The sequence below is a fragment of the Ochotona curzoniae genome, unplaced genomic scaffold (genome assembly GCF_017591425.1).
Source record: "Ochotona curzoniae isolate NIBS_2020 unplaced genomic scaffold, NIBS_Ocur_1.0 contig_2754, whole genome shotgun sequence".
NCBI classification, from domain to species: Eukaryota; Metazoa; Chordata; class Mammalia; order Lagomorpha; family Ochotonidae; genus Ochotona; species Ochotona curzoniae.
The window spans coordinates 20,731,309-20,755,155 of NW_024465582.1; the positions used below are offsets into that span (position 1 = coordinate 20,731,309).

The 23,847-nt window shown below is 44.3% G+C and overlaps 1 protein-coding gene across 1 annotated transcript in view; it reads left to right on the plus strand.

The window, feature by feature from the left end:
• The first annotated feature begins 343 nt into the window (after positions 1 to 343).
• Positions 344 to 23,847, plus strand: part of NNT (nicotinamide nucleotide transhydrogenase) — a 78,314-nt gene continuing 54,810 nt past the window's right edge. The window contains exons 1-7 of the mRNA XM_040977515.1: positions 344 to 601; positions 6,427 to 6,629; positions 10,165 to 10,394; positions 13,476 to 13,693; positions 16,899 to 16,986; positions 20,707 to 20,795; positions 22,681 to 22,868. Coding sequence (XP_040833449.1) covers positions 6,479 to 6,629; positions 10,165 to 10,394; positions 13,476 to 13,693; positions 16,899 to 16,986; positions 20,707 to 20,795; positions 22,681 to 22,868 — 964 coding nt within the window. The 5' untranslated portion in view covers positions 344 to 601; positions 6,427 to 6,478. The remainder of the gene's footprint in view (positions 602 to 6,426; positions 6,630 to 10,164; positions 10,395 to 13,475; positions 13,694 to 16,898; positions 16,987 to 20,706; positions 20,796 to 22,680; positions 22,869 to 23,847) is intronic.

Here is a 23,847-nt window from a genome sequence, read left to right on the forward strand (position 1 = left end):
AACACCTCAACTAAAGTGAACACGAGCGACTTTACACTGAATTTGTAAGATGACTCATCTCTGGGTTGGTGAAGCATTTTGTACACAGTGCATGATTCCTTCCTGCCCTTTATGTCAGAATACACCTGCCTAGCGCTAAGAACGACGTGAAAAGAACAGCTAGGTCTTAATCGGTTTGCATGGGCCACTTCAGGAAAAGTAAGATTCCTTGCAGCTGCAGGAGTTCCGTCTGAACTCGGGCCTCCTCCTTGCTAGCTACAAGGTTGGAGACAAGTACGAAGTTGCGTGTTCATTTTCGGGCCTTGACATCGGATCTGAGGAATTTAACTCCACCTCTCCCTGCCAGAATGGAAAACAACGCCCCTTGCCCGCCTTCGCCTCCTCCCCTTTGCTTTTCCCCCAGTGGCTCACTCCCGTTACAGAAGTTCTGATTTTCTTTCCTCGAGAGCTAGAAGAAAGTCTGGTACCCACAGTGGAGTCAAAGCCTCTGCTCCCGCGTCCCGGTGGGAGAGGAGAGAGAGGAAATCCCACTGGCAGCTGGTTCTGCAGCGGGAGAGGACGAATGGACGGTTGAGAACTTGAGCGGCCTCCAGGGCACCAGGTTTGACTGACCGGCCGAGGGGAAGCGCGGAGGCGGGGCGGGGAGCCGGGGCCCGGGCGCAGACAAAGGCGTTTGGGCTGTGCCTCGGAACGTGGAAGGACTCTTTGGGGGTAACCGACCTTGGCGCTCGGATGGGGGTGCATTTCGTCCGAAGCCTTTCCGGGACCGAAAGAGGACAGGAGATCTGGCATTTGGTGGAGAAGGAGGAGGAGGAGGACGGCTCCTCGGGAGCGAAGGAGGCCGGGGGGCGGAGACGGGGGTCGCCGGGCTGGAGTTGGGGGGCCTGCGCAGCGGTCACGTGGCTGCCGCCTCGGGTTTGGGGCTGTTCTTCCGGGTTGGAAGCGCCGCGCCGCGGGGCTCGAGCCCGGGTCCGCCAGCACGGCGATCCCGCGGCGCGCAGCGCACGGCGCGCGCCTCCCGGGGCAGGTGAGCGTGGCGGTGCGGGCCTCCGGGGGCGTGCAGCTGCGGCACAGCTGGGGACAGGGGCTCGGGGCTCAGCGCCGACCACCCCGGCCCCCACCGGAGCCGAGACCTGTCAGAGTAGCCGGAGCGCGGGGGGGACCGCAGTGCCCCGGGCCCCGGGAATGCAGGGACGCCTGCAGGGCCCAGTGCTGGGCCGCCCTAGAGGGAATAGCGTGCTTCGGCGGCCCCCCACCCCTGTTTATTGCCTTCCGTTGGGGCAACGCGGGAGGCAGTGGGTGGGTGGGTTCGGGAACGGTGGGCCAGCAGGGCAGGGAACGAGGGAACAGCTGTGCAAGTGCAGACAGTGGAGCTTTAGGGAACCAAGAGTCGTCCGGGGTCACTTGGACCTTCAAAAGGGGGTTGGGGATGAAGGTCAAAGAGAACTTTCCAGATGGTTTGCAGTTGGCTGCCCCGAAACTGAGTTTGAATCTGGAAGGGGTTAAGAGAAGATGTCCAGTATGGGACATTGGAGTGGGAGAAGGTGTTGAGTGCGTGTCCCAGCGGACGCGCAGTGGCTGTGCGAGCTTCCACAGGACTGAGAGAGGGACCCGGACCTGAGGGGTGCGAGGCGTATGGTGGGGGGGGGGGGCAGAGACAGCGGGAGGGGCAGGCTGGTACAGCCTATTCAAACTCCAGAGAAGGAATGACTATTATGCAGCCTGGGCCAATAGGCTTCTAGAGAAGGTTATAAATAGCGGTCTCGTGGCTGCCAGCGGGTGCAAGTTAGTTGCCAAGGGAGGGGCGGCACCAGTGGCAATGGCCGAGGCACCGTGGCTTTGGGCGAGGTCATACTGCCTGGCGGACTAAGCTGGTCGGGGTAGGGTATTGTGTCCTTGCCAGTATTCGCGCTTTTAGAAGCCTGCCTTGTTTACAGTTACCAGGTGTCCTTTATTCGCCCTGGGGTGCAGGGCAGTTCTTTAAGCCCCGTGTTTGTTAGTCAGGAGTCTGGTAGAACAGAGTATTCAGAGGTGTGAGGCTTCACCGCCTATCCCCTCTTCGGATTTAAAGTGCCCCCCCCCCCCACTTTCTCTAGGACATCCCTCTTCTTTGCAATACTGGCTGTCTTATTTAGTCTTAAATTAAAACAGTTTGGACTTTATCAGCAGGTGTGCTCAGCTGCCTGTGTTTGTTTACAGAAATAGTTTGCCACGGGGCTACACGAATATTTGATTTGCAAAGGAAATTTCCTGATGCGTCTTAGAGAACGGATATCCAGCGGATATCTAAGTTTCAGGTTATCTAGTGTGTTAGCGTTTCTGTCTTTCAACAGCACCCTTCCCTCTACCCCCTCTCCCTGCCCCAGTAAAAAAAAGGCCAAAACCAAAACCAGACCCAAGCCACCCTTATTTTCCCTTACTTTTTGCCAAGCCCTGGGTCAGAGGTAGTAGTAACATGTATGGAACAGCTCAGGATACTGTGCTCTTTTAATCCTGACAACCCTAGGAGTTCCATGCTGTTATTATCCTCTGGAGTTGGGGAAGTCACTTGCCAAGGTCACGCAGCTTCCATTCCTGAGCTCACCCTCCCCTTCTCTCCTTGGTGTTCTCCCTTCCTGGGGCTATCCCCCAGGATTTTAAGGATAAAAATCCCCCAAGGATTTTAAGACCCGTTGGGGTAGTAGTTACCCGAATAAGTCATATTGCACAGTATGTGAATGCTATAGCGTATGGGGATATAAAAAGTTGTTTTTTTTTTTTTTTTCTTTCAAGTATCAGCTGTAAACTTCTCCACTCATTGCTTCAAAGCCTTGGAAGCACGTGGATAAGCAAGCAAAGTGGTTTTTAAATAGAAATAGGAGCAAGCGTGCCAGTTGACACCGAGCACTATACTTGATGTAAATATGTACTGGCAATTGGTAGAGCAAATTGTCGATTGGTCGTGCGGGGCCGTTGGTGTTTGGTTTAGGCTTAGTGATGTGGGCTACTCTTGCCAGTACACTGTCTCCTGATGTATGCCCCATGCCTTCATACCTTAATACTTTAATCTAATACCGTCATACTTTAATAAAATAGAACTTTTTTTTTTTTAAAAGAAATTGACTTCGGAAGGTCTTGGTCCTTCTGATGGTGAATGCCCCATTCAGGGATCTGCTTAGTAATCAAACTATTATTTTCCATGGAAGCGGGACAAAATCCCTAAAACTGGAGACCATAGGGTGGGCTGCAGCTCCTGTGCGCAGCTTCCTGTTGATGCATGTTCTGGCAGGCAGCAGCAATGGCTGAAGCGGTTGGATTCCTGTTACTCAGGCGGGAGACCTGGACTGAATTCCTGTCTCCTCGTTTCAGCCCGGCCCAATGTTGCTTTTGTGGGCGATTTGGAGGAGAACTGGCTGGTGGGAGCTCTCTCCTTCTCCCTTCCTCTCTTTTCTCCAAAAATAAATTAAAAATCATATTTAAAAAGACCAATATTCCAGCTTGGAAGCATCGCAGAATCCCATCAAATAAGATTTCTAGAGACCGAAAAGGATGCCAGCAACCTGCTTTCCTATTGCTGATAGATGAGCAGACTGGAACTCGGGGAAGCTCGGGTCAGTGTGCGAGTGGCAGGCTTGGACAGTGCGGGGCTGTGTGACAGAGCTGTGCTCATTGGCTGCTGAGGTCTGGCAGGGCTTCGTGATCATGTGAGAAGGGTGGTTGCTGGGTAGCTAGGACGTCCAAGAAGAGAAACATGGGGAGGCTGGGAAGGGAGTAGGTAATTTAGGAAGGTAGAAGTATCTCCCTGAAGGCAGCAGTTATCCTGTAGGGGATCTGTGTATCTCCCTCGGTTTTTGACATAGACTCGGCAAATGTGTTGAGCCTGTGGCTGGATGTTGAACGAACTAACTTGCTCTCCTCCATTGTCAGTCATGAGTAACCCTAGCTGTGATCCATGAATGAATGAGAAGGATATTTTTGAGACTTGGAAATGCTTCAGGAATGAAACGAAAAGACGTAGGCGTGTGTTGAAAACACTTTGTGAATGTAAAAGTGTCTAAACAAATGCAGGGAATTCATCTACACATTTTTAGTTACCTGCTTGGACACATCTTTCATTCCTGCTCTCCTCCCCCAGCATTTTATTCCTTCCATCTTGCCTCTTGCTTGCTTCCCTGAGCCTCCTGAAAGCACGTGATCTTCTTTGTTCCCTGGATGAACTCTGATCTTGTGTTACTGGGCTTTTACTTATTGACTTTTCTTATCTCCAGTTGTGTAGCCCATCCCAGCCTGATTTGATGTGGGCTGCTTAAAGGCAGTCCCTCTGTCTGAGACGCCGTCTTCACTGTTTACTGAATTAAAGTGCATCTCCTAAATAAAGTTTGTCTGGATTGAGAATTTCTGTAACTAATGTTGTTTTCTGGTGTATTTTTTTAAAAAAAGTTTATTTTTCTTTTCATTGGAAAGTCAGATATACAGAGAGAAGGAGAGACAGAGAGAAGATCTTCCATTCACTGATTCACTCTCCAAGTGGCCACAACAGCCAGAGCTAAGCTGAGCCAAACCCAGGAGCCAGGAATTTCTCCCAGCTCTCCCACGTGGGTGCAGGGTCCCAAGGCTTTGGGCCATGTTTGACTGCTTTCCCAGGCCACAAGCAGAGAGCTGGATGGGAAGTGGGGCTGCCGGAATTAGGACTGGTGCCCATATGGGATCCCGGTGAATTCAATGCGAGGACTTTAGCTGCTGGGCCACCATGCCAGGCCCATCCTGGTATATATTTTTTAAAAGATTTATTTATTTGAGGGCAGAAAGAGAGAGAAGGGGAGACACAGAGAGATCTTGATTCTACTGGTTCATTACCAGATGGCCACAATTGCCTGGGCTGGGCCAGGTGGAAGCCTGGAACCAAGAGCTTCATCTGGGTCTCCCACATGATTGATGGGGGCCCAGGACCATCTTGCTCTGCTTTTCCCGGCCAATTAACAGAGAGTCCAATGGGAACTGGAATAGCTGAGACACAAACCAGTGCCCGTATGAGATGCAGATGGCAGCATTACATGCTATGCCACAATGCAAGTCTTGTGGCAGCAGCTCTGAGATTAAATATAAACCAAGCCTCTCTTCCTCTGGATTTGAGAAGTGTGTTTATAAAATCTGGGACCAGCAGGACACAGCCCCGAATGCATCCCTGTGTTGAGTAAAGTTTTAAAGGCAGAGTTCATGGCTTCAGCCAAGCTTGACTGACAGAGACTCAGCATTTTTCCATTCTTGAAGGGAAGAGGAGAACATTTTGAATCTTGGGATAGTGGGGGATCCCTTCAGTGAGTCCCTGGACATCTACCTGGGAAGGCAATGGAGGGAGTCACTAAAACCCCAGTACCGACAGGGGTCAGTGCCACCTCCCTTAGTCCAGCTGGAGTTGACCAAGTGGTCTGGTATGAGAAGCACTCACCGAAGATTTCATATTTGGCTCCTACATCTGCAGGTGCAAGCCTGTGTGATCAAGACATCATGGAATTCTTTCTTTTCTATCCTTGAAATTACTTCTTTTTTTTTTTTTTAAAGATTTATTTATTTTTATCAGAAAGGCAGATATACAGAGAGGAGAGTCAGAGAGGAAGATCTTCCGTCAGATGATTCACTCCCCAAGTTACTGCAATGGCTGGAGCTGAGCCAATTCAAAACCAGGAGCCATGAGCTTTTCTGGGTCTCCCATGCGGGTGCAGGATCCCAAGACTTTGGGCTATCCCTGACTGCTTTCCCAGGCCACAGGCAGGGAGCTGGATGGGAAGCAGGGCTGTCGGAATTAGAACCGGTGCCCATATGGGATCCTGGCATGTTCAAGGCGAGAACTTTAGCTGCTAGGCTATCACGCCAGACGTGGAATTATTTCTTATTCATGTATCATTTTCTTGAGAAATATCTGTGGCAACCATGGCTCTTGGGCTTCTTAAGCTTAGTCCCAGAGAGCCTCACAGGAAGGGTATTCTAGCAGGCATTTCCTGTGTAACCTGGGAAAATGGAAAGTTGTACTGTATTGCACAGCATTATTGATACTTAAAGAGAAATTCAAAGGTAACTTGACTTGTAATTTTTTTCTAAACGGCTGACTCAGAAGATAACTTTTATTGCACCGTGTGATGATGTTCTATGGTTATATGTGATTCTTTCCAAACTTTTCATCCACATTAGGGATCAGACAGATTTAGGTGACCAAGAGCTTGAGATTACATAATGAGTTTATAACTCCTATTTTGGCAGGGAAATACCTGAATTGGAAACAAACTTAAGAGATTGCCTCTGCAGGTACTTGAGAAATTCTTTGCATATGCCCACATACTGCTATGTGGTAACTGCTATGCTCTCATGACTAGTAATTTTCATATTTCTTGATGTTCCAATGATACTGTTTTCTGAGTATATAAACACATTTTTTCCCCCTCCTTTCAGTGGTTTATCTCCAGGGAAATTGAGGAACCAGTAGTTGGGAGCTCGTCTCGGCATGGCGAACCTGTTGAAAACAGTGGTGACCGGCTGTTCGTGTCCCTTCCTGGGCAGTTTGGGGTCCTGCAAAGTTCTACCCGGGAAGAAGGATTTTTTACGACCATTTCATACTCACCAGGCACTGTGGTGTAAAGCTCCTGCTAAGCAAGGTAAGGCAGCACTTCAGCGTTTGTAAGTCAAACCCTCAAAGTCACGGGAGCTAAGAGAGGAATCGCCTGATGATTGGTGAGCAGAAAACCGTGCAGTTTTGGAACCTGGTGCTACTGAGTGATCAGTGTAGATAGAAGAACAGTGAATGGAGTTTTATATTTTCCATGTAGAGAGAGGTTCCTGATCGTCAGTGCTAACAGAGGAGAAAAGATGATGGAACCAGCAGAGTTGTACCCAGGTACACTCATTGCTCGTAGTGACCTTGTTCCATAGCAGCCCTTGCAACTAGATAGTGTTAGGAATTTTGCCATATGTGGCTCATTTGTGCTCAGGAAGTAAGTGCATTAACTGAGCTGCTTTGGTACTTTCCAGTTTAATAAGTGATGAAATTGTCACAGTTGCTCAAGTCAGAAACCTTGGCATCATCAAGCATCCTCTATCTCATACCCGTCTGTCCTTTCTTCGTCGTTCCTTTTGTCGTTTTGGTTCATGCCGTCACCGTCTGTCACATGGATCAATACACAGTCACCCAAACAGTCTCTGTGCTTCCAACTTCTGTCTGCTCCCTCAATGCTGCACACACGAGACAGTTTTTAAAATACAAGGTCATTGGGGCTGGCATGTAGTTCAACTGGCTAGTCCTTCACCTGCAAGCACTGGCATTCTATATGGGTGCTGGTTCATGTCCCAGTCACTCCACTTCCCACCTAGCTCCCTCCTTGTGGCCTGGGAAAACAGTGGAGGATGGCTTTAAGTCCTTGGGCCCTGCACCCATGTGGGAGACCCAGAGGAAGCTCCTGGCTCCTGGCTTCAGATCAGCCCAGCTCTGGGCGCTGTGGCCGTTTGCGGAGTGAACCAGTGGGTGGAAGTTCTTTGTCTTTGCTTTTCTGTAAAATATCTGCCTTTCCAATAAAAATAAATCTTTTTTGAAAAAGAAAGAAAACAAAAAGAGAGAAAGAAATACACAAATAAAACATTTAAAAAAAAAAACAAGATCATGTCACTCTTCAAATTCAGGACTGCCTTCTCAGTTGATACAGAGAAAGGGCTCGAGTCTTCTGTGTGTGTGAAGACCTGGGGCCTGGCATGGTCTCTGATTGCTTCTGTCCTGGGCCGGAAGGAGGAGGACAGTGAAAGAGAGCCCAGCGAAGTGTGAAGCCACACACTGAGTGTCCCAAGAACAATCCCCACCCTCTGTCTGCCCTTTTGTGGCCAGCACTCAGACATGTGGCCATTTGTAGCTGTAACAGAGATTCAGACATTTAGTCTTTTATTCCTGAAACGTATCCAATCAGAAATGGCATTCTGTCACTAAGGCGGAGAAAATGAATGGACCTTTGGTGAGCAGTCTTCGCCACAGAGAATAATGCCCTTTGTTTTTAAAGTTTGTAGTACCGTCTGTCTGGGCGTCTGGTCATTCACCGAAGTTTGTAGTACTCTTTGTCTATTCATCCTCAAATGCTGGGCGCTTTGAATTCTCATGTCTGCCTTGAGTACATTGTGTAGGCTTTGTTGTTGTTGCTTTAAGGAAAATTTGGAGAGGCTGTTGCTTTGCCTGCCATGTGCTTTTCCTGCCGGAGTTGAATGAAGCTTTAAAAAAAATACTTAGATTTTGAACGTCAAGATACACATGGATTTCAACATCTTTGAATATGTTTTATTGCATTGCTATTAATTAGTATTCTCTTGATGCTCAGGTTATCTCACTTGGTCAGTGGAAGACCCTTTGTTTTTGACATGACTTCAGTCATCTTCTTTGGTCCCTTATTTAATTTTTGGCTGAAAAATAATCCTGCATTGTCAGATAAATGAACTTCAAGTAAATGTATATTTTGTAAATATTGCACATCAATCCCAGTTTTTGCTGGCTTTTTATTATTTTTCTATAAGTTATAGATTTACTTTTATTGGAAAGGTAGATTTACTGAGAGAATGAGAGCCAGAGGAAAATCTTCCACCCACTGTTTCACTCGGCAAATGGCCGCAATGGCTGGAACTTAGCAGATCTAAAGCCAGGAGCCAGGAGCTTCTTTTGCGTCTTCCACATGGTACATGGATCTGAGGCCCTGGGTCAACCTCTGCTGGTTTCCCAGGCCACATGCAGGAAGCTGGATGGGCCCAATTTGACTCTTCTTACAATTATATCCATAGTACAGTTTAGATAGCAAGAATAATCAACATCCTAAACTTTATTAAAACTTATATAGAAACAGCTGTTTACACAAAAATGTGTTTAAACCCACATATTAAGTAAGTAAAACATCAGGAGAAATCAATGTTATTTTGCTACATCGTATGGATTCTTTTGGGTTGCAGGGCACAGAATGTTACATTTTGTGATATTATATAGATTTTAGGGGTGGCATGCAAAACCTAGAGACCTGCCATCCGGTGCTTGAGTAGTGGAACATCATATTGGCTTTTGTAGTAAGAAGCCTGTTCTCTCTGTACATGTCCAGCACTGATGTGTCTCCATCATGCACATCATTACTAGTAATTTTCATGCCATTTTACGCTTTTTGCCTTCTCTATGAATCTGCCATTCAAAGTCTTTGAGAGTGAACCTGATTAATCTGAGTAATCACTGGCTAATATAGAGTCTTGGCACAGCATTCCTGGTAGGTCGTCTTACAGGTGTGGCTTTCTGGTTTTCCACATGTCTGCCCCATAGATGTTATCTTCCACCCTGTTGCTCACCACTTGTTTCATCAATCATGGCTGAAGTATACGCTATCAAAGATACAGCATCTGGAAATCCATGAGGAATTGGCTTTGGCCAAATTGCTACGGTGGGGACTTTGGATGGGGCAGATCATCAGTGTTTCCAAGTACGGAATTGTTCCTCAAAACAGTGAATTAGGAGCAGGTGTGGTGACATAGCAGGTCAAGCTGCCACCTGGCACACCTCTGTCCCATATCTGAATGCTTCTGCTTCTGATTCAGGTTCCGTGAAAGGCTGGAAGGTGCTGGCCCAAGTCCCGGGGTTGCTGCAGTCCAAGTGGGACATCGAATTGGACTGGCTAGTGTCCTTTATTGTGACTGTTTGGCAAGCGAATCGGGGGCTGGAGGATTTCTTGATCTCTCTTTCCATCAGCATTTCTCTGTTTTCAATAAATAAATAATAATACAATACAAAACAAACAAACAAAAAAATGCATTGCTTGTCCTTGTTAAAGAGACCATAACCTGAGACAGTTAGTTTCCAAGAGGGGAGTTCGCATTTTGAGTGATCTCCCAAACTTCCAGTTGTTCTCCTAAGACTAAACTAAGCTTGCCTTGTGCCTTGAAGGGAGCCATTTGATTAAGAAGGATGGGAGTTTAAGGAGAGGTGGGAAGAAAAGTTTTTCATCATCTGTTCCAAAAAAGATGAAAGAATTATGATTATGATGCAGACACATCAGTTTGAACAGCAACCTGTGTCTGTAATGTATTTCGAAGAAGAGAATACACATTTCTACTTTCTAGAATCTGGTTATTGAGCACTTTGTTACTATTTTTACCAATGCCTTTTTGCCTTTCTTTTTTTGTTTGTAGGAATTCCATATAAGCAGCTGACTGTTGGAGTCCCCAAGGAGATCTTCCAGAATGAGAAGCGGGTGGCATTGTCTCCTGCCGGTGTGCAAGCCTTGGTTAAACAGGGATTTAATGTTGTGGTAGAATCTGGTGCAGGGGAAGCGTCCAAGTTCTCTGATGACCACTACAGAGCAGCAGGTGCACAAATCCAAGGAACAAAGGAAGTGCTGGCCTCTGATTTGGTGGTCAAAGTAATTATTGCTTTTTCCTTTCCCACTTACACTTATAGCACACTGACTTTCTGAAATTACTTTCTCTGTTGTGGTTGTTGTAGACCTCTGTTTCTCTCCCTTCCTTCCTATGATAATCATACATACATACATATGCATATAGACATGGACGTGATATAAAGTAATTATATATACTCAAAAGCTGCAGCGTGATATTTTAACACACACACAGAATGTTTAATGATGAAATCAGTGTGCTTAGCATGTCTGTCGTCTCAAACACTTATCGCTTCAGCTTTTCCCGTTTGTAAACAATGTCCTTTTCTTGAAGTATTTCTGTGTGTTGCCATTGGGGGATATTGCTCATGTTTCCCAATAACTTTTGTCTGGCTGTGTGGTCCATGTTTAAAACCATGAGTAGAGAAAAGATGATCTTTATATCTGCTGTGTGAAAAATTCTCTTGTAGTTAGGGAAAGTTTTCAGGATATGGTCCAAACATGCCCAGAATTCCCACAGGTGAGTATGTACTATTAGAATGGCAAGATGTGGGCCTTAGCCTGAGTCTGCATGTACGGTGATCTGACACCTGAAGGCACAGTGGGTGACACGGACCTAAGTGCTGACTCCAAGAGGGTGAGACTACCCTGAGGAAGGCAGCATGGGACTGAGTGGCATGCAGCCTTAGGATAACGCATAGATGAAATCCGACTGCTGAAGGACTCTGGAGTTAACGCTGGAAGTCAAACTTCACATAGAGAGTGGGGGAGAGACTATACATAAAGAATCCAGCACAGATGATAACTGAAGTTGAGTACTAGATCCTAATCCTTCTTGAAGCTAAGGAGATAGAGACTTAGGGATTGCATAAACACGATTATTAGATCAGGATAAGCTCACCTTTTCATCAAAGACAGTTTTTTTTCCCCCTATGTTTCTCAGGGAATTAATCACATAGTTGTGTGATTGTGTCTTGGTAGTGTCTGGTGAATCATTTGATAGACTCTTTATCCTATTATTTCAAAAAATAAAACATTTTATTTTTCATGCTCTTTACATATTGAGAAGGATGTATGCCCATGTGGACCAAGAATGAGAAAGGTTGAGGTGTCAGGGAAAGTGGATGAGACAATTGCTTCCATTTTTTTTTTTTCTTCTTGAATCTGAGGGAAGGTAGAAGAGAAGGGGTGAGGACCACTCCCAGCCGCTTAACCAGGGATGGAGGCCTGCCACTCATCCTAGGGTCCCCGATGTGGAGCATGTTTCGAGGTTACTGCTTAAGTGGTTCTGATAGTTCTGTTGATTTCATTGCTCCAAGGTTGAGGAAATCCTTCCAAAGTCCATTGATTGACCCAAAGTCCACCTTAAAGACTCCACTCGCCCAGATACTTGCTGTCAAAGCTTGAAAGGAAGAGTTGTCCAATTTGTTCTGCCCTCTATCCTCTCCCACAGTACTAGACATCCTCAGCAGGCCTCAATGAGCTTGTCAGACTTTTGAATGTTGTTTTTCTGCAGGAGACATAAAGCCATTTTTTGCTTTAGAAAACAAATAGAATTTATGTCATGGAAGTGAATTGTAATCCAGCTAAACTTTTTAAAGTTCTAGACTTACAGATATCTAGTAGTAATAATAGCTTAGTATGAAGTGAAAGTATATTGAGAAAACAAAAAAATAAGGATAACTCATTCCAGTGTGTGTCCAATGTATGTTCCTGGGTTCAAGACTTTTTGAGATGTACCTCAAAAAAGGCTTTATGGGTGCATCTGAAGTTTGAAAATACTGTGGAATTCACAATGTGAGTGAGCATATTAAAATTGTGCTGAAATAGGCAATAATACAAGAATACTTCTAAATGCAGAAAAAATGCAGTTAAAAGTATGAAATCATTTTGCTGCAAAAACTTGTTTCGTAATATATCAAAAATGTGTATAAAACTTATGTATGATTTACAAATGTTTTTGCACAAGGTTGAACTCATACATGTAATTGTTCTTTTTGGAGTTCATTTGTTAATGAACCTTTTACTAGCATTAATAAACATGATATTGGGCTTCCTGCTAGTAACGTGAGGTCATTCAAGGAAACATCCTCTTGGCTGAATTTACTCAAGGACCAGTGGAATTAATTTACAGTTGTCTTCCATTTTTTTTTTCCCACTAAATTTGTTTTATAGATTTTCATGGAGAAAAACTACACCTTGTCAGAGAATCTGCAAGTGTAGAACCTTAGAACCTTAATTCTGAGAATTCATTCTAGAACCTTAAATCAACAACTGCAATGGGAGTAATAGCCCATGATGTCTCCTAAGTATATTGAGGCAGAATTCACAATAGGATATGAATGACCCAGAGATTTTGTTTTTGTTTAAAACATACATCCCGGAGGCTGTGTTTCCCGTGTTTATTTGCCTGAAAGAAATGTTGTGCACTAGTAGCTAGTGAAGCGATATGAAAATTGATTTAAATTTGGGCAAAAATATTTAAAGTACTTTTAAAATGGAGTTTTGCAAATTTGGCTTTGAAGAGTAGGCAATTGAAACTTACAAGCATTTGGTGTATTTATTGATTCATCTGATACAGCATACAACAATGTGTGTTACAACCTTTTGATTAAACGCAGTTCAACAAGAGTGTTGGTTTGAATCGTGCATGTCTTTAAATAGTCACTTGAGATTTTAAAGTGAGAAATCTCTTAACACTGGCAGCTTTATTCTCCAACATTCCATTCCGAAGTTTATGATTGCCAATATTAGCAAAGGTTGAATCTTTAAACATGCAACAAAAATTTCCTGGTCATTTATTGTAACATTCCTTAGCTTTACCTGAGTGATAGGTTTTAGAGGAAAGGTTTGTTGTACATAGTTGCTGCCCATTAACAGGTGTGTGTGCTGTTTACTGAAACCACGCAATAGGTCCTTAGTTTGAGACAGGTGATATGTGCCTGTATATCACCTTGTTACTGAAGTTAATCAGACATCCATTGATGAAATATTTATGTCTGGAATATTATTTTAATAATGACATATTATCCAAAAATGCTTATTTACTTAAAATATACTTAAGGTATGTGTATTTTTTATCTTTGTCTTGGCTTTTGTTCTCAGGTGCGAGCCCCCATGGTTAATCCAACATTAGGTGTTCATGAAGTTGACCTTTTAAAGACATCAGGAACCCTGATTAGTTTTATTTACCCAGCTCAAAACCCAGACTTGCTAAATAAACTTTCCCAGAGAAAAACGACAGTTCTGGCAATGGACCAGGTTCCAAGAGTCACAATCGCTCAGGGATATGACGCGCTCAGCTCCATGGCCAACATTGCTGGGTAGGTTCATTTTTTTTTTTTTTTTTTCCGTTTCCACTGAACAGAAGCACAATGGCAGTACAGAAACATCCACACTGTGGCTCTTCTCTCTTACATTGAGCTTACTTGTAATAATTGCTAGAGATTACAGGCCTTGAGGGGGGGTGCTCTTAAATTATTTTTAAGACTCATTTTATTGTTTCGCAGTGCTTTGGTTGCAAATGAACTATCCTGTTCTCTGATATAAAGCAGTATCCATGCAAAACACAAAACAACTAGATATATAGGTAAACATGTATGTACATATATTCTCATGGATGACATGTGCAGTGGAGACTAGCATACTGCGAAGTGAACATAAGTTACAGTATGTGTCACTACTCCTGAGTAAAAGGAGGACGCCCAATGAGACTGTTACATATAACTTGACAGTAGGGTACTGGATTTTCTACCATTGCTTATACCTGCAATACCAAGAGCACTTAAAGAGAAGAGTGTTCGACTGGTGACTGTTGCTGACGGACTGTTCTATTGTAATACTGTCAGGGAAAATGTTGGGGTTGGGGGAGAGAGAGAGGGAGAAAGAGGAGAGAGAGGGGGAGAAAGAGGAGGTTGAGTGGGGAAACTAGACCTAGAAAGTTGTATCATAGAAAACAATAACAATAAAAAAATCATGAAGTAAACAAAGCCTGAATATTGGCAGTTTCATATGGTTAAGTATAATATGGATTTTTTTTTGCCAGATTTATGATCTTAAATTCATAAAATATGCACTGAATAAGAGAAGGATTTGCACCAGAGAAAGTTCCATTTGATGTCAGACCCTGGACTGATCATTGAAAGCTAGTTGTGTCCTCTAACCTTCAAGGCCCAGATGGTTGGAAGCTTCACTTGCCTGGCAGGCACCAACTCATTCTCTATTTATTGCTTGCAGGGCCATGTAGGGAAGGATTCTTAGGTTCATTGTCCTCAGAGGAACTTGGCCATGATTGAGTAATCATGTCTGTCGTGGATGGGAGAGAGGAGTGACTGTATGAATGTAGTGTCTTACTGACTTTGCCTTGGCATGTAGGAAACATCCAGAATGGATGATACTTACAAAATCAGGCCGTCTAAGAAACTAATTGACTGCAGATTGAACAGGAAAACTATTAGTAGTTGACAAGAGAGATAAATGAAATTTCATTGAGAGAAAATACGAAGCAAAAGTACAAATGCATGAGAAAAAAAAATGACGTGAAGAAACCCTTTTGTAGCCTAATAGAGATAACCTGAAGGTTTGTTTAAATTTTGTATTTTCAATTACGATAGATCAAACATGCTACAGATTTTATTTTCTCTTTCAACTATTTACTTTTGCTACGGATGAGATGCAGTGATCAAAAATGAGCCATTCAAGATAGGTTTTGTTGTCCTTGACGTAGTATGAGAAATGATTTGAAGAGTTTTTTTGTGTGTGCTATAAAAAATATAGCAAGGAACAAAAGTAATTATTTAGTTTGTAGAAGAGTTACATTATGTAATGTGGAACTTGAAAATGTGTATATAATGTGTAAAAAGACGCAGGATCTTAAAGAATGCCATTGGTTCTGTCACGGGGTTGCACATATACAAGAATGTGCTCTGGCCCAGTGGCTTTAGTCGCCCCATCTTTGGAGCGAAGGAAGCAAGATGCGGCAATATAAATGAAGCCAGCACAAGCGGAGTGGCCCTGGTTGCATTCAGCGTGCAAGTTCTGTCTAGACGCATGCTTATCCTGTGTCCCTGCTCCCCTGGCTCGGTTTAGTCTGAAGGCCCAACTCTTTGAGACGCGTGGGACACAACGTGAAGGATCGCTCCCACGTCCTGGGCTGTGGTGTACAAAGGGCATCATGGGAGATGAATCTAACATACGTGCCACGTCATGTGTGCTCAGCTGTTTGGTGTCACAGCCACATTACAGGCAAGAAGGACTTCATTCCTTGTTAGTGTTTGTGCTGAGTTTTTACGTGTTCATCAAGAACAGGCCCCGTCAGCCCCCTTTGCTCATGGTCACTGTTTTCTTAGTTACCTGTGTAATCAGTCGGTTTTCGTGATTTTTTTAGGATACCTACTGACTCTTTGAAAATTCTAATTTCAAAATTAAATTATTTTTGGAGATTTATTTTATTTTTATTGCAAAGTCAGATATACAGAGAGAAGGAGAGATAGAGAGGAAGATCTTCCATCCGATGATTCACTCCTCCAAATGACCGCAACGTCCAGTGCTGCGCTGATCCAAAGCCAGGAGCCAGGAACTTCCTCCAGGTCTCTCACATGGGTGTAGGGTCCCAAGGCTTTGGGCCGTCCTAGACTGCTTTCCCAGGCCACAAGCAGGGAGCTGGATGGGAAGTGGGGCCGCCAGGATTAGAGCCGGTGTCCATTTGGGATCCTGGCATGTGCAAGGCTAGGACTTTAGCTGCTAGGCTACTGCACTGGGCCCTCACCTATATTATTTTGTTTCATCCCCACAACACCCCTGTGAAAGCTTTTTTGGTGTTAACGTTATAGATGAGGAAGCCAAGGTTTAGAGAATCACAGAGATTTTCCCAAGGTTGAGGAACTAGGCTGTGAGCACAGGCCCATTGGTCTTACGTTTCTAATGATTAGAGATCCCAGAGAAATGTGTTTTGTTCACTGCAGTGGGAGACTTAGCATTTTCAAGCATGTGGATAACCTAATTTTTTATTAAACATTTTCCCTCACTGTTGACTATTACATCAAAGACAATTGGGATGCCATAGTGAAGGAAGCAGAATGGAGGATGTGTCATCGCAGCACATCAAGCAAGCTTTTAGCATTTTCCCATCTTTCCTTCATTAGGTGTTCTCGGTGGGTCTTTTACAGTTAGCTGTCGAGACTGGGCAGCGTGCTGGCTAAGACTCTGCCTCCACAGATGGGTCTCTCCCGCAGACTCTCACCTCGGACACTTGCTTGCTGAGTAACCTTTCACAAGTCATTGTTCCGCCTCTCTCCTCTCTGAACTAAAAAAGAAGGGCAGTAGTTGCCTCTTTCTCGGGCTTGTTGTTGTAGAGGTTAAAGGAATAAGCATACAAGTGTATATCCAGGTTAGACCTGTTCTTGCCACAGAGTGTTATATCAATGGTAGTTGTTCTTAGTTTTTGGCAAAGTTTAAATGTTGATTTATAATGACATAAAGGTCTAAGTTTTCATTTTATGGAATTACTTATCTGTTTATTTTTTTAAGTTATAAGGCTGTTGTCCTGGCGGCAAATCATTTTGGACGGTTTTTCACTGGTCAGATCACGGCTGCTGGAAAAGTTCCTCCGGCTAAGGTAGGTACGCTTCTAATGTTTCCTCCTCATGTTGATTAATGAAAGGGAAAAGCATATTAAGCAGATTTCTTTAGAAAGTTCATGGAAAAATAAAATGAAAAACTTGTTGGTGTTCAACATTTTGAAATCGATTCATAATTTTTTTTCATATATTCTTCATGAACTTTTTGAACCTCATGCATGATTTTAAAAATGATTCTTGCAACGAGATGAACTTTTGTTTTTCCACTAACTTTTTGAAGTCTGCTTAGATAGTCTTAAAATATCATTATTAAAAACTTCTATTACAGAGTAGCTTCACACTGATGACTTTTGTGGTACAAATATATGGTTGAGCCTGGAAGCTGAGCATGTCAAGTGATCACAAATTGCAATACCCACATCCCAGTGCATTTTAGCTCCTCTCTTTCCAGTACCTGGGTGATAGCCGATGATGGATCAAGTGCTCAGACACCTGTCACCCTCTTGGGAGACCCGGGCGGAGCTCCTGGCTTCTGGGTTTGGCTTGGGTCAGCCTGGCTGATGTGGGTGTTTGGGAAATGAACTAGTCCATGGAAGGTATGACTCTCCCTCCCTTCCTCCCTTCTTTCCTTTTCTCTTTCAAGTAAATCAGAGCACATACTTTTCAAAGATGCTGGACACTCGCAATTGCTTATAAAAATGAACTTTCATCTTTTTCTTTTTCAACTTTCAGTGTAATTTTCTGTTTTTGACTTATTCGCTGAAATTCTTAAAGGGAATTCAGATAACTTGTTTTGTGTGGCTTGTTTAATACAATTTTTTTTTTTTTAAAATCTAGATATCATTTTTCAAATTCTGGGTTTCTCAATCATTGCAACATTTTGGTTCACAGAGAAGACTATGGTTTCTTCAATCTTTGTCAATTTTTAGGACACAAGAAAAGAACATGGAAGATGGTGTAATCAGGGCAATTTGGTGGTGCAGGAAAAGGTTTTTTTTTTGTTTTTAAATCCAGATTTAGAATCTAGAGAAGTTAACAGTGAGAGGTGGGGATAGCTAGATGGAGGAATAGAAGGTTGCGGTGTAGCTGTTTAAAACTACGGGCGCAGAAGGAGTGTTCAGGCAAGGCGGGACTGACAGGGTTGTCGACGTTCTCTTCCGCCCTTCTGTCGGGTGCAGGCTGACCTGGGGCGGCTCTGTCTTCAGCACTTTGCTGTATAAATCCAGAGTCCTCACGCAGCATAAACCAGGAAAAAAAAGAAAACCAAAACCAAAAAAAAAAAAAAAAAAGCCAAGAGCAGCTCTGAGAAATCCCAGTACATGGAAGCCAGAGCACTTGGTGTGAAAGGCTGAGTACCCAGCACAGGTGCGATATGTGAAGTGATTGCATTTTGACTTCTCCGAAGTTATAAGAAAATGTGTGGCACTTAAGGTAGCAAAATATCTAGTGCTGCTGTTCTTTTTTTGTTTGTTTTTTAAAGATTTGTTTATTCTTTTTATTGGAAAGTCAGATACACAGAAAGGAGATACAGAGAGGAAGATCTTCCATCCACTGATTCACTCCCCAATGGCCACGATGACCAGAGCTGAGCTGACCCGAAGCCAGGAGACTGGAACTCCCTCCAGGTCTCCCACATGGGCACAGGCTTTGGGCCAGCCTCGACTGCTTTCCCAGGCCATCAGCAGGGAGCTGGATGGGGAGCGGGGCAGCCGAGACAGGAGTGTGCCTTGCAAAGGTGAAAGTGATTATCTTCAATGAAATTCCAGTTGTGGCTCAAGGTCTTTGATTACATGCTGGATGTAATTTTTTGAAACTGAGAATTTGACATTATGTGGTGAGCTTGCATGCTGTTTTATTTGAGTTCCCTTTAAACATGGAGGTTTACACTTCTCTAGAATGGATTAAAATCAGTCAGCTGAAGCTTTATAGATGACCTCAACAAGATAGACAGCCATCCCTGCTGTGTAAAATGTATATTCCTGCAGGGGTCACAGTGAGTAGCCAAAAAAAGCAAACAAAAAAACAAAAAAACCACACACACACACATTCACACAAAATAAATAAACAAGAAACCTTAAAACAAACAAATAGGAGATAATTTTAGCTATAAAAAAATATAGATGATGTGAGGGTTGAGTGATCAGGACAAGCCAATTAAGTTAGGTGCATGTGGAAGACTCTTAGGACATTTGAACGGAGACCTGGAGGGAGAGAAGCCGGGTGTGCAGGGCTCCAGGCACAACGGAAAGCATGTCTGAGGGCTCTGAGATGGGCAGGCCTTTAGTGTGCTCTGAAAGCAGTCAGGGACGCCCTTGGCCTTGAAACATAGTGGACAAGGTGGAGGGTGAGCCAATATGATATCTGGTTGAATCACAGGGACCCTTCTTATCATTTGTTATTGCAGATAAGGGAAGCGCCCCATTTTGTAATTTTTTAAAAAAATCATCAGGTTATTTTGTGGGCACTTGAACAGAACAGTGAAGGCAAGATCTGTGGGGGACAGGTTGTAGCTGGGAAGCTGCTGTCCCTGGAACACACACAGTACAGTGTGTTAAGACACCACTTGGGATGCCGGCATACCGTGTCAGAGTGCTAACAGGAGTTCTGGCTTTTGTGCTTCCAATCCAGCTTCCTGCTGATGCTCCAGGAGGAACAGTAAAGATGTGGCCAAGTCCTTGGGACACTGTCACCCATGTGGGAGACGCAGATGGAGTTCCAGGCTTTTGACTTTGGCCTAGTCTAGCCCTAGCTATTGTGAGCACTTCGGCAGTAAGCCAGTGTGTAGAGCTCTTTCTTCATCTCTCCTCTCCCCAGTCTCTCTGTCTTTCAAGTAAATATACAAATCTTAAAAAAATAAATTATGGGGAGCCTGGCACAATGGCTCAGTGGGTAAATCCTTGCCTTGCACACACTGGGATCCCATATTGGTGCTGGTTTGTGTCTCAGCTGCTCCCCTTCCCATCGAGCTCCCTGCTGGTGGCCTGGGAAAGCAGTCAAGGTTGGCCCAAAGCTTTGGCATCATGCACCCATGTGGGAGACCCAGAAGAGGCTCCTGGCTCCTGGTTTCAGATCGGCTCAGCTCCAACCATTGAGGCTACCTGGGGAGTGAACCAGCAGGTGGAAGATCTTTCTGTCTGTCCTTCTCTCTGTAGATTTGCCTTTCCAACAAAATAAATCTATCTTAAAAAAATTGTGGGGTATTTAGTGAATATGGGAAACCCTTAGCGTTTGGAGAGAAATGACACATGGATGACATCTGTTGTAAAACTAGACGGGAAATCCATGTGAGGGTGGGGAGTGAGAGGGACCTCGGGGAAGGGGATGGGCAACCCCAGAGCCTGTGGAACTATGTGATAAACCAGAATAGAACATGTTTTAAGAAAAAGTCACGTGGCATTTCGTAAAAAACTAGCTTTTCTACAGTGGGGGAGAGTGTGTTCATCTTTAACTCGTGTCACACTAATTGTGCCTTTATCCTGTTTCCACTGGTACACAACAGGCTCCAGTGGACAGGCTATTTTTATGGAAGATTGTTGGCTTTTGCCAGCAGTTGTCCCTTGGGTAAATTTTTAAAGAGTGATTGGCTAAGGAAGAGTTTGTCTGTTCTTGACGTGTGTTGGGAGCCGATCTCCGCCTCCACCATAGCGCTGCCGTGTGTTGAAGGCCCACAGGGCACACCTCTAACTGTTGATTTTTCCTATAGCCAGTTGATAACGAGCTTTATTCCAGACATGACCGGTTCTGCCTTCTTTTGCCAGATTCTCATTGTTGGTGGTGGTGTTGCTGGGCTTGCTTCTGCAGGTGCAGCGAAATCCATGGGTGCGATTGTTCGCGGCTTCGACACTAGGTAAGAACTCCGTCAGCTGTGGGAGGAAGACATCTTGCTTCAAACGTGATATTTTACACTGGCCTTCGGATGTATAAATGGAAATAGCACGTCGAAAAGGATCTATAAGCCCTTTCCTTTAAAAAAATTACTGCTTTGAAAAAATAAAGTGAAAATGAATTTCTTACTGGAAAAAGAAAAAAATATGGGGGGACCTACCTAGCCTTAGTATAGCATTTTAAATAATGATAGTAATAGTTAAAAACATTAAAGACTCACAGCTCACGGTTCTGTTTGCCTGCATGGAGTGGCCACAGCACCAGTTGTCTCTGTCTTGGGAACCTAACACGAGGACCCTAGCTGCTAGGCTAATGCGCCGGGCCCAAGGGAATATAATTTTCATTTCATCCTTTTTTGTTTTCTTATTAATTGTAGACATTTCTGAAAAAATTTGAAGAGAGTTGTATCCCTGTGGTTACATGAAATGGGAAATACCAACTCAAATCAGCTCAAACCACAAGGAACTGTATTGTTGCCTCTTACTGAAAATCTGCAGGGAAGGGCCCCCTTTCTCATTAGAGTCAGCAACACATTGGTGTTGCCAAGGACAGGATCTTTCTGTCTGTCCTGTCTGCCATCCCAGCTTTGGCTTCCTCCTGAAGCACAGAACACCCGTGATTGCCACTTGACTTCCAGAAGCAACCTGAGCTACCAGACTGTTGGAGGCAGCAGCGAGAACATCTTGTTCAACAATGGACTGTGCGTGCACTCAGTAGGATGGTCCTTAGGGAGCTGTTGGCTTTGACTTCTGTTTCCAAAAATGACTGGTAGCTCTTGCTAAAAATGCAGCTGCTGGAGATTAGAATTCAGAGGGTCTGAGGAGGGGCCTGCAGGCTTGACTGTTTAGGTTGTTATTAGGGCAGTTTAGAACTTACCATAGAGGAATGGATATTATTGCATTTAAACAACAGCATCACCAAGCTGAGGTTTTTGTTGATTGGGTATTCCAACCAGGATAGAGTGACTAGGTAACATTTTTATAGTTTTAAAAACTGAGCTTATCATTACGTAATTTGAATTTGCTAGCATTTTACATTTAATCATTTACTGTCATTTATTGGTCGCTTCTTCATCAACATAGTTTAGTGAGATGGGAGCAAGATTGCTTTACTAAAATGTTTCCAAGAGAGACATTTATGTGGGAAAAGTCCTCAATGAAAACTTCAAGTGGAGTGATTTGAATTCTATCAGAGGTGACGCGTCATCATCCACCCTGGAGCCACAGGAAATGTGGTCCATTGCTGGATGGTGCAGCTCCCTTAGCAATTAAAGACAAAGTTGAAATTTCCTATCGTTTTCCTTTCTCATAAAAATATTATCATAAAATTGTTACCTGCCTTTAGAAAAAAACAGTCATCTAGTGAGAAAATTGAAACTTTTTTTTAAAATAACACTTTTTATTTTCAGTTTGACAGCAACTGCATCTTATTTATTTGAGGGGTAGAGATAGAATTCTCTGGTTCATGCCCTGAATGCCCTAACCGGGGCACATCTGGATTGAGCGAGACGGAGTGCCGTAACTCAGTCTAGGCCTGTCACGTGGGTGGCACTGGTGGCACCTGTCACGTGGGCACACACTGGAGCCGTTACCTGCTGCTTCTTGGGGTGTGCGAGCGAGGAAGCAGGAAGCAAGAATGGGGCTGAGAGCGAAGCGCAGGCATTCTGGTAGGAGCTGCAAGGATCCTCACGGTTGCTGGGCCGAAATGCCTAGCCCTCCCTTCACTCCCAAACACATTGAATTGTTTTTCTTAACAATGTGAGTGAAAACGATGGTCTTGATTTCTGTATGACAGGATTCATAGAACCACATTTTCTTTCCCACCCCCCCTTCACTAATCACCCTTAGAGCTGCGGCCCTGGAACAGTTCAAGTCTCTTGGGGCTGAGCCCCTGGAGGTGGACCTGAAGGAGTCTGGCGAGGGCCAGGGAGGATATGCGAAAGAAATGTCCAAAGAGTTCATCGAGGCGGAGATGAAGCTGTTTGCTGAGCAGTGCAAGGAGGTGGACATCCTCATTAGCACGGCGCTGATCCCAGGTAAGCTCTGACGTGCTCGCCCAGCTGGAAGCACCGCGCCCGTGGCGTTCTCAACGTCAAGGTGAACAATTATTCAATATGCTGTTTTCTTCAAAAAAAAAAAAAAAAGACTAGTTTTCTACTATAAAAGTTCTAGGCAAAGCAAAAAGATGTCACAAGAATCACTGCCATTTCCAGAGATGGCGCTCCTTGACTACCTGCTGCGTTTGCCTTCGGTTTTTTTTTTCCCCTCCTGGGGATTTTCACAAACTATAGAAATGATCCCTGAAAGTATAATTTTTTTCTGTGTATTTTGCATTTTGCTATAATTATTATTTTTTTAAAGATACACTTATTTTGTTTATCGGAAAGTCAGATTTACAGAGGAAATGGCATGCTCTTTCCTGTATCCTCTGATTACACAGGTGAAAGGTGAGCCGGCCTTTGCAGACACTCCCGTCCTACCAGAGTGGGTGAGATGAGGCGGAGAAGCAGGGCCATTACCACCGCTAAATCTGTGGGAGCATCTGTGAGTGCAGAAGCGAGGCCCCTGGTGTGCAGGGGGCAGCAGGTCAAGGGGCTTAGCTTGGTAGTTGTGAAATGTGTCAGTGGGTACAGAACTCAGCCTCAAGCCGTCACAGGAGGGTATTTTGGGATACGTCCTCTCCTGTGGCGGTGGCTCCCGGCTCAGCTGCTCCCAGGTGGCTCTGAAGGTGTGGAGAGATGTGTATTTGGCTGACCTTTGCAAGACAGGCAGCTGCCTGGGCCGGGTCATGTGTGAGCTGAGGAGATGCAGCAAGTGGCCAGCAGAGGGAGGCACAACATTTACTCCTGCGGTAAATGATACTGCGTACTCTTAATAAAGAACTGAGGATAGATTGGACATAGTGGATCTGTTGCTGATTATAAAGGCAGAAGTGATAACTCAAGCCTTGTTACTGCCTTTTAGGGTGTGCCTTTCACCCAGTGATAGCTTAATGTTTCTAAGTAGTTTCAAGTT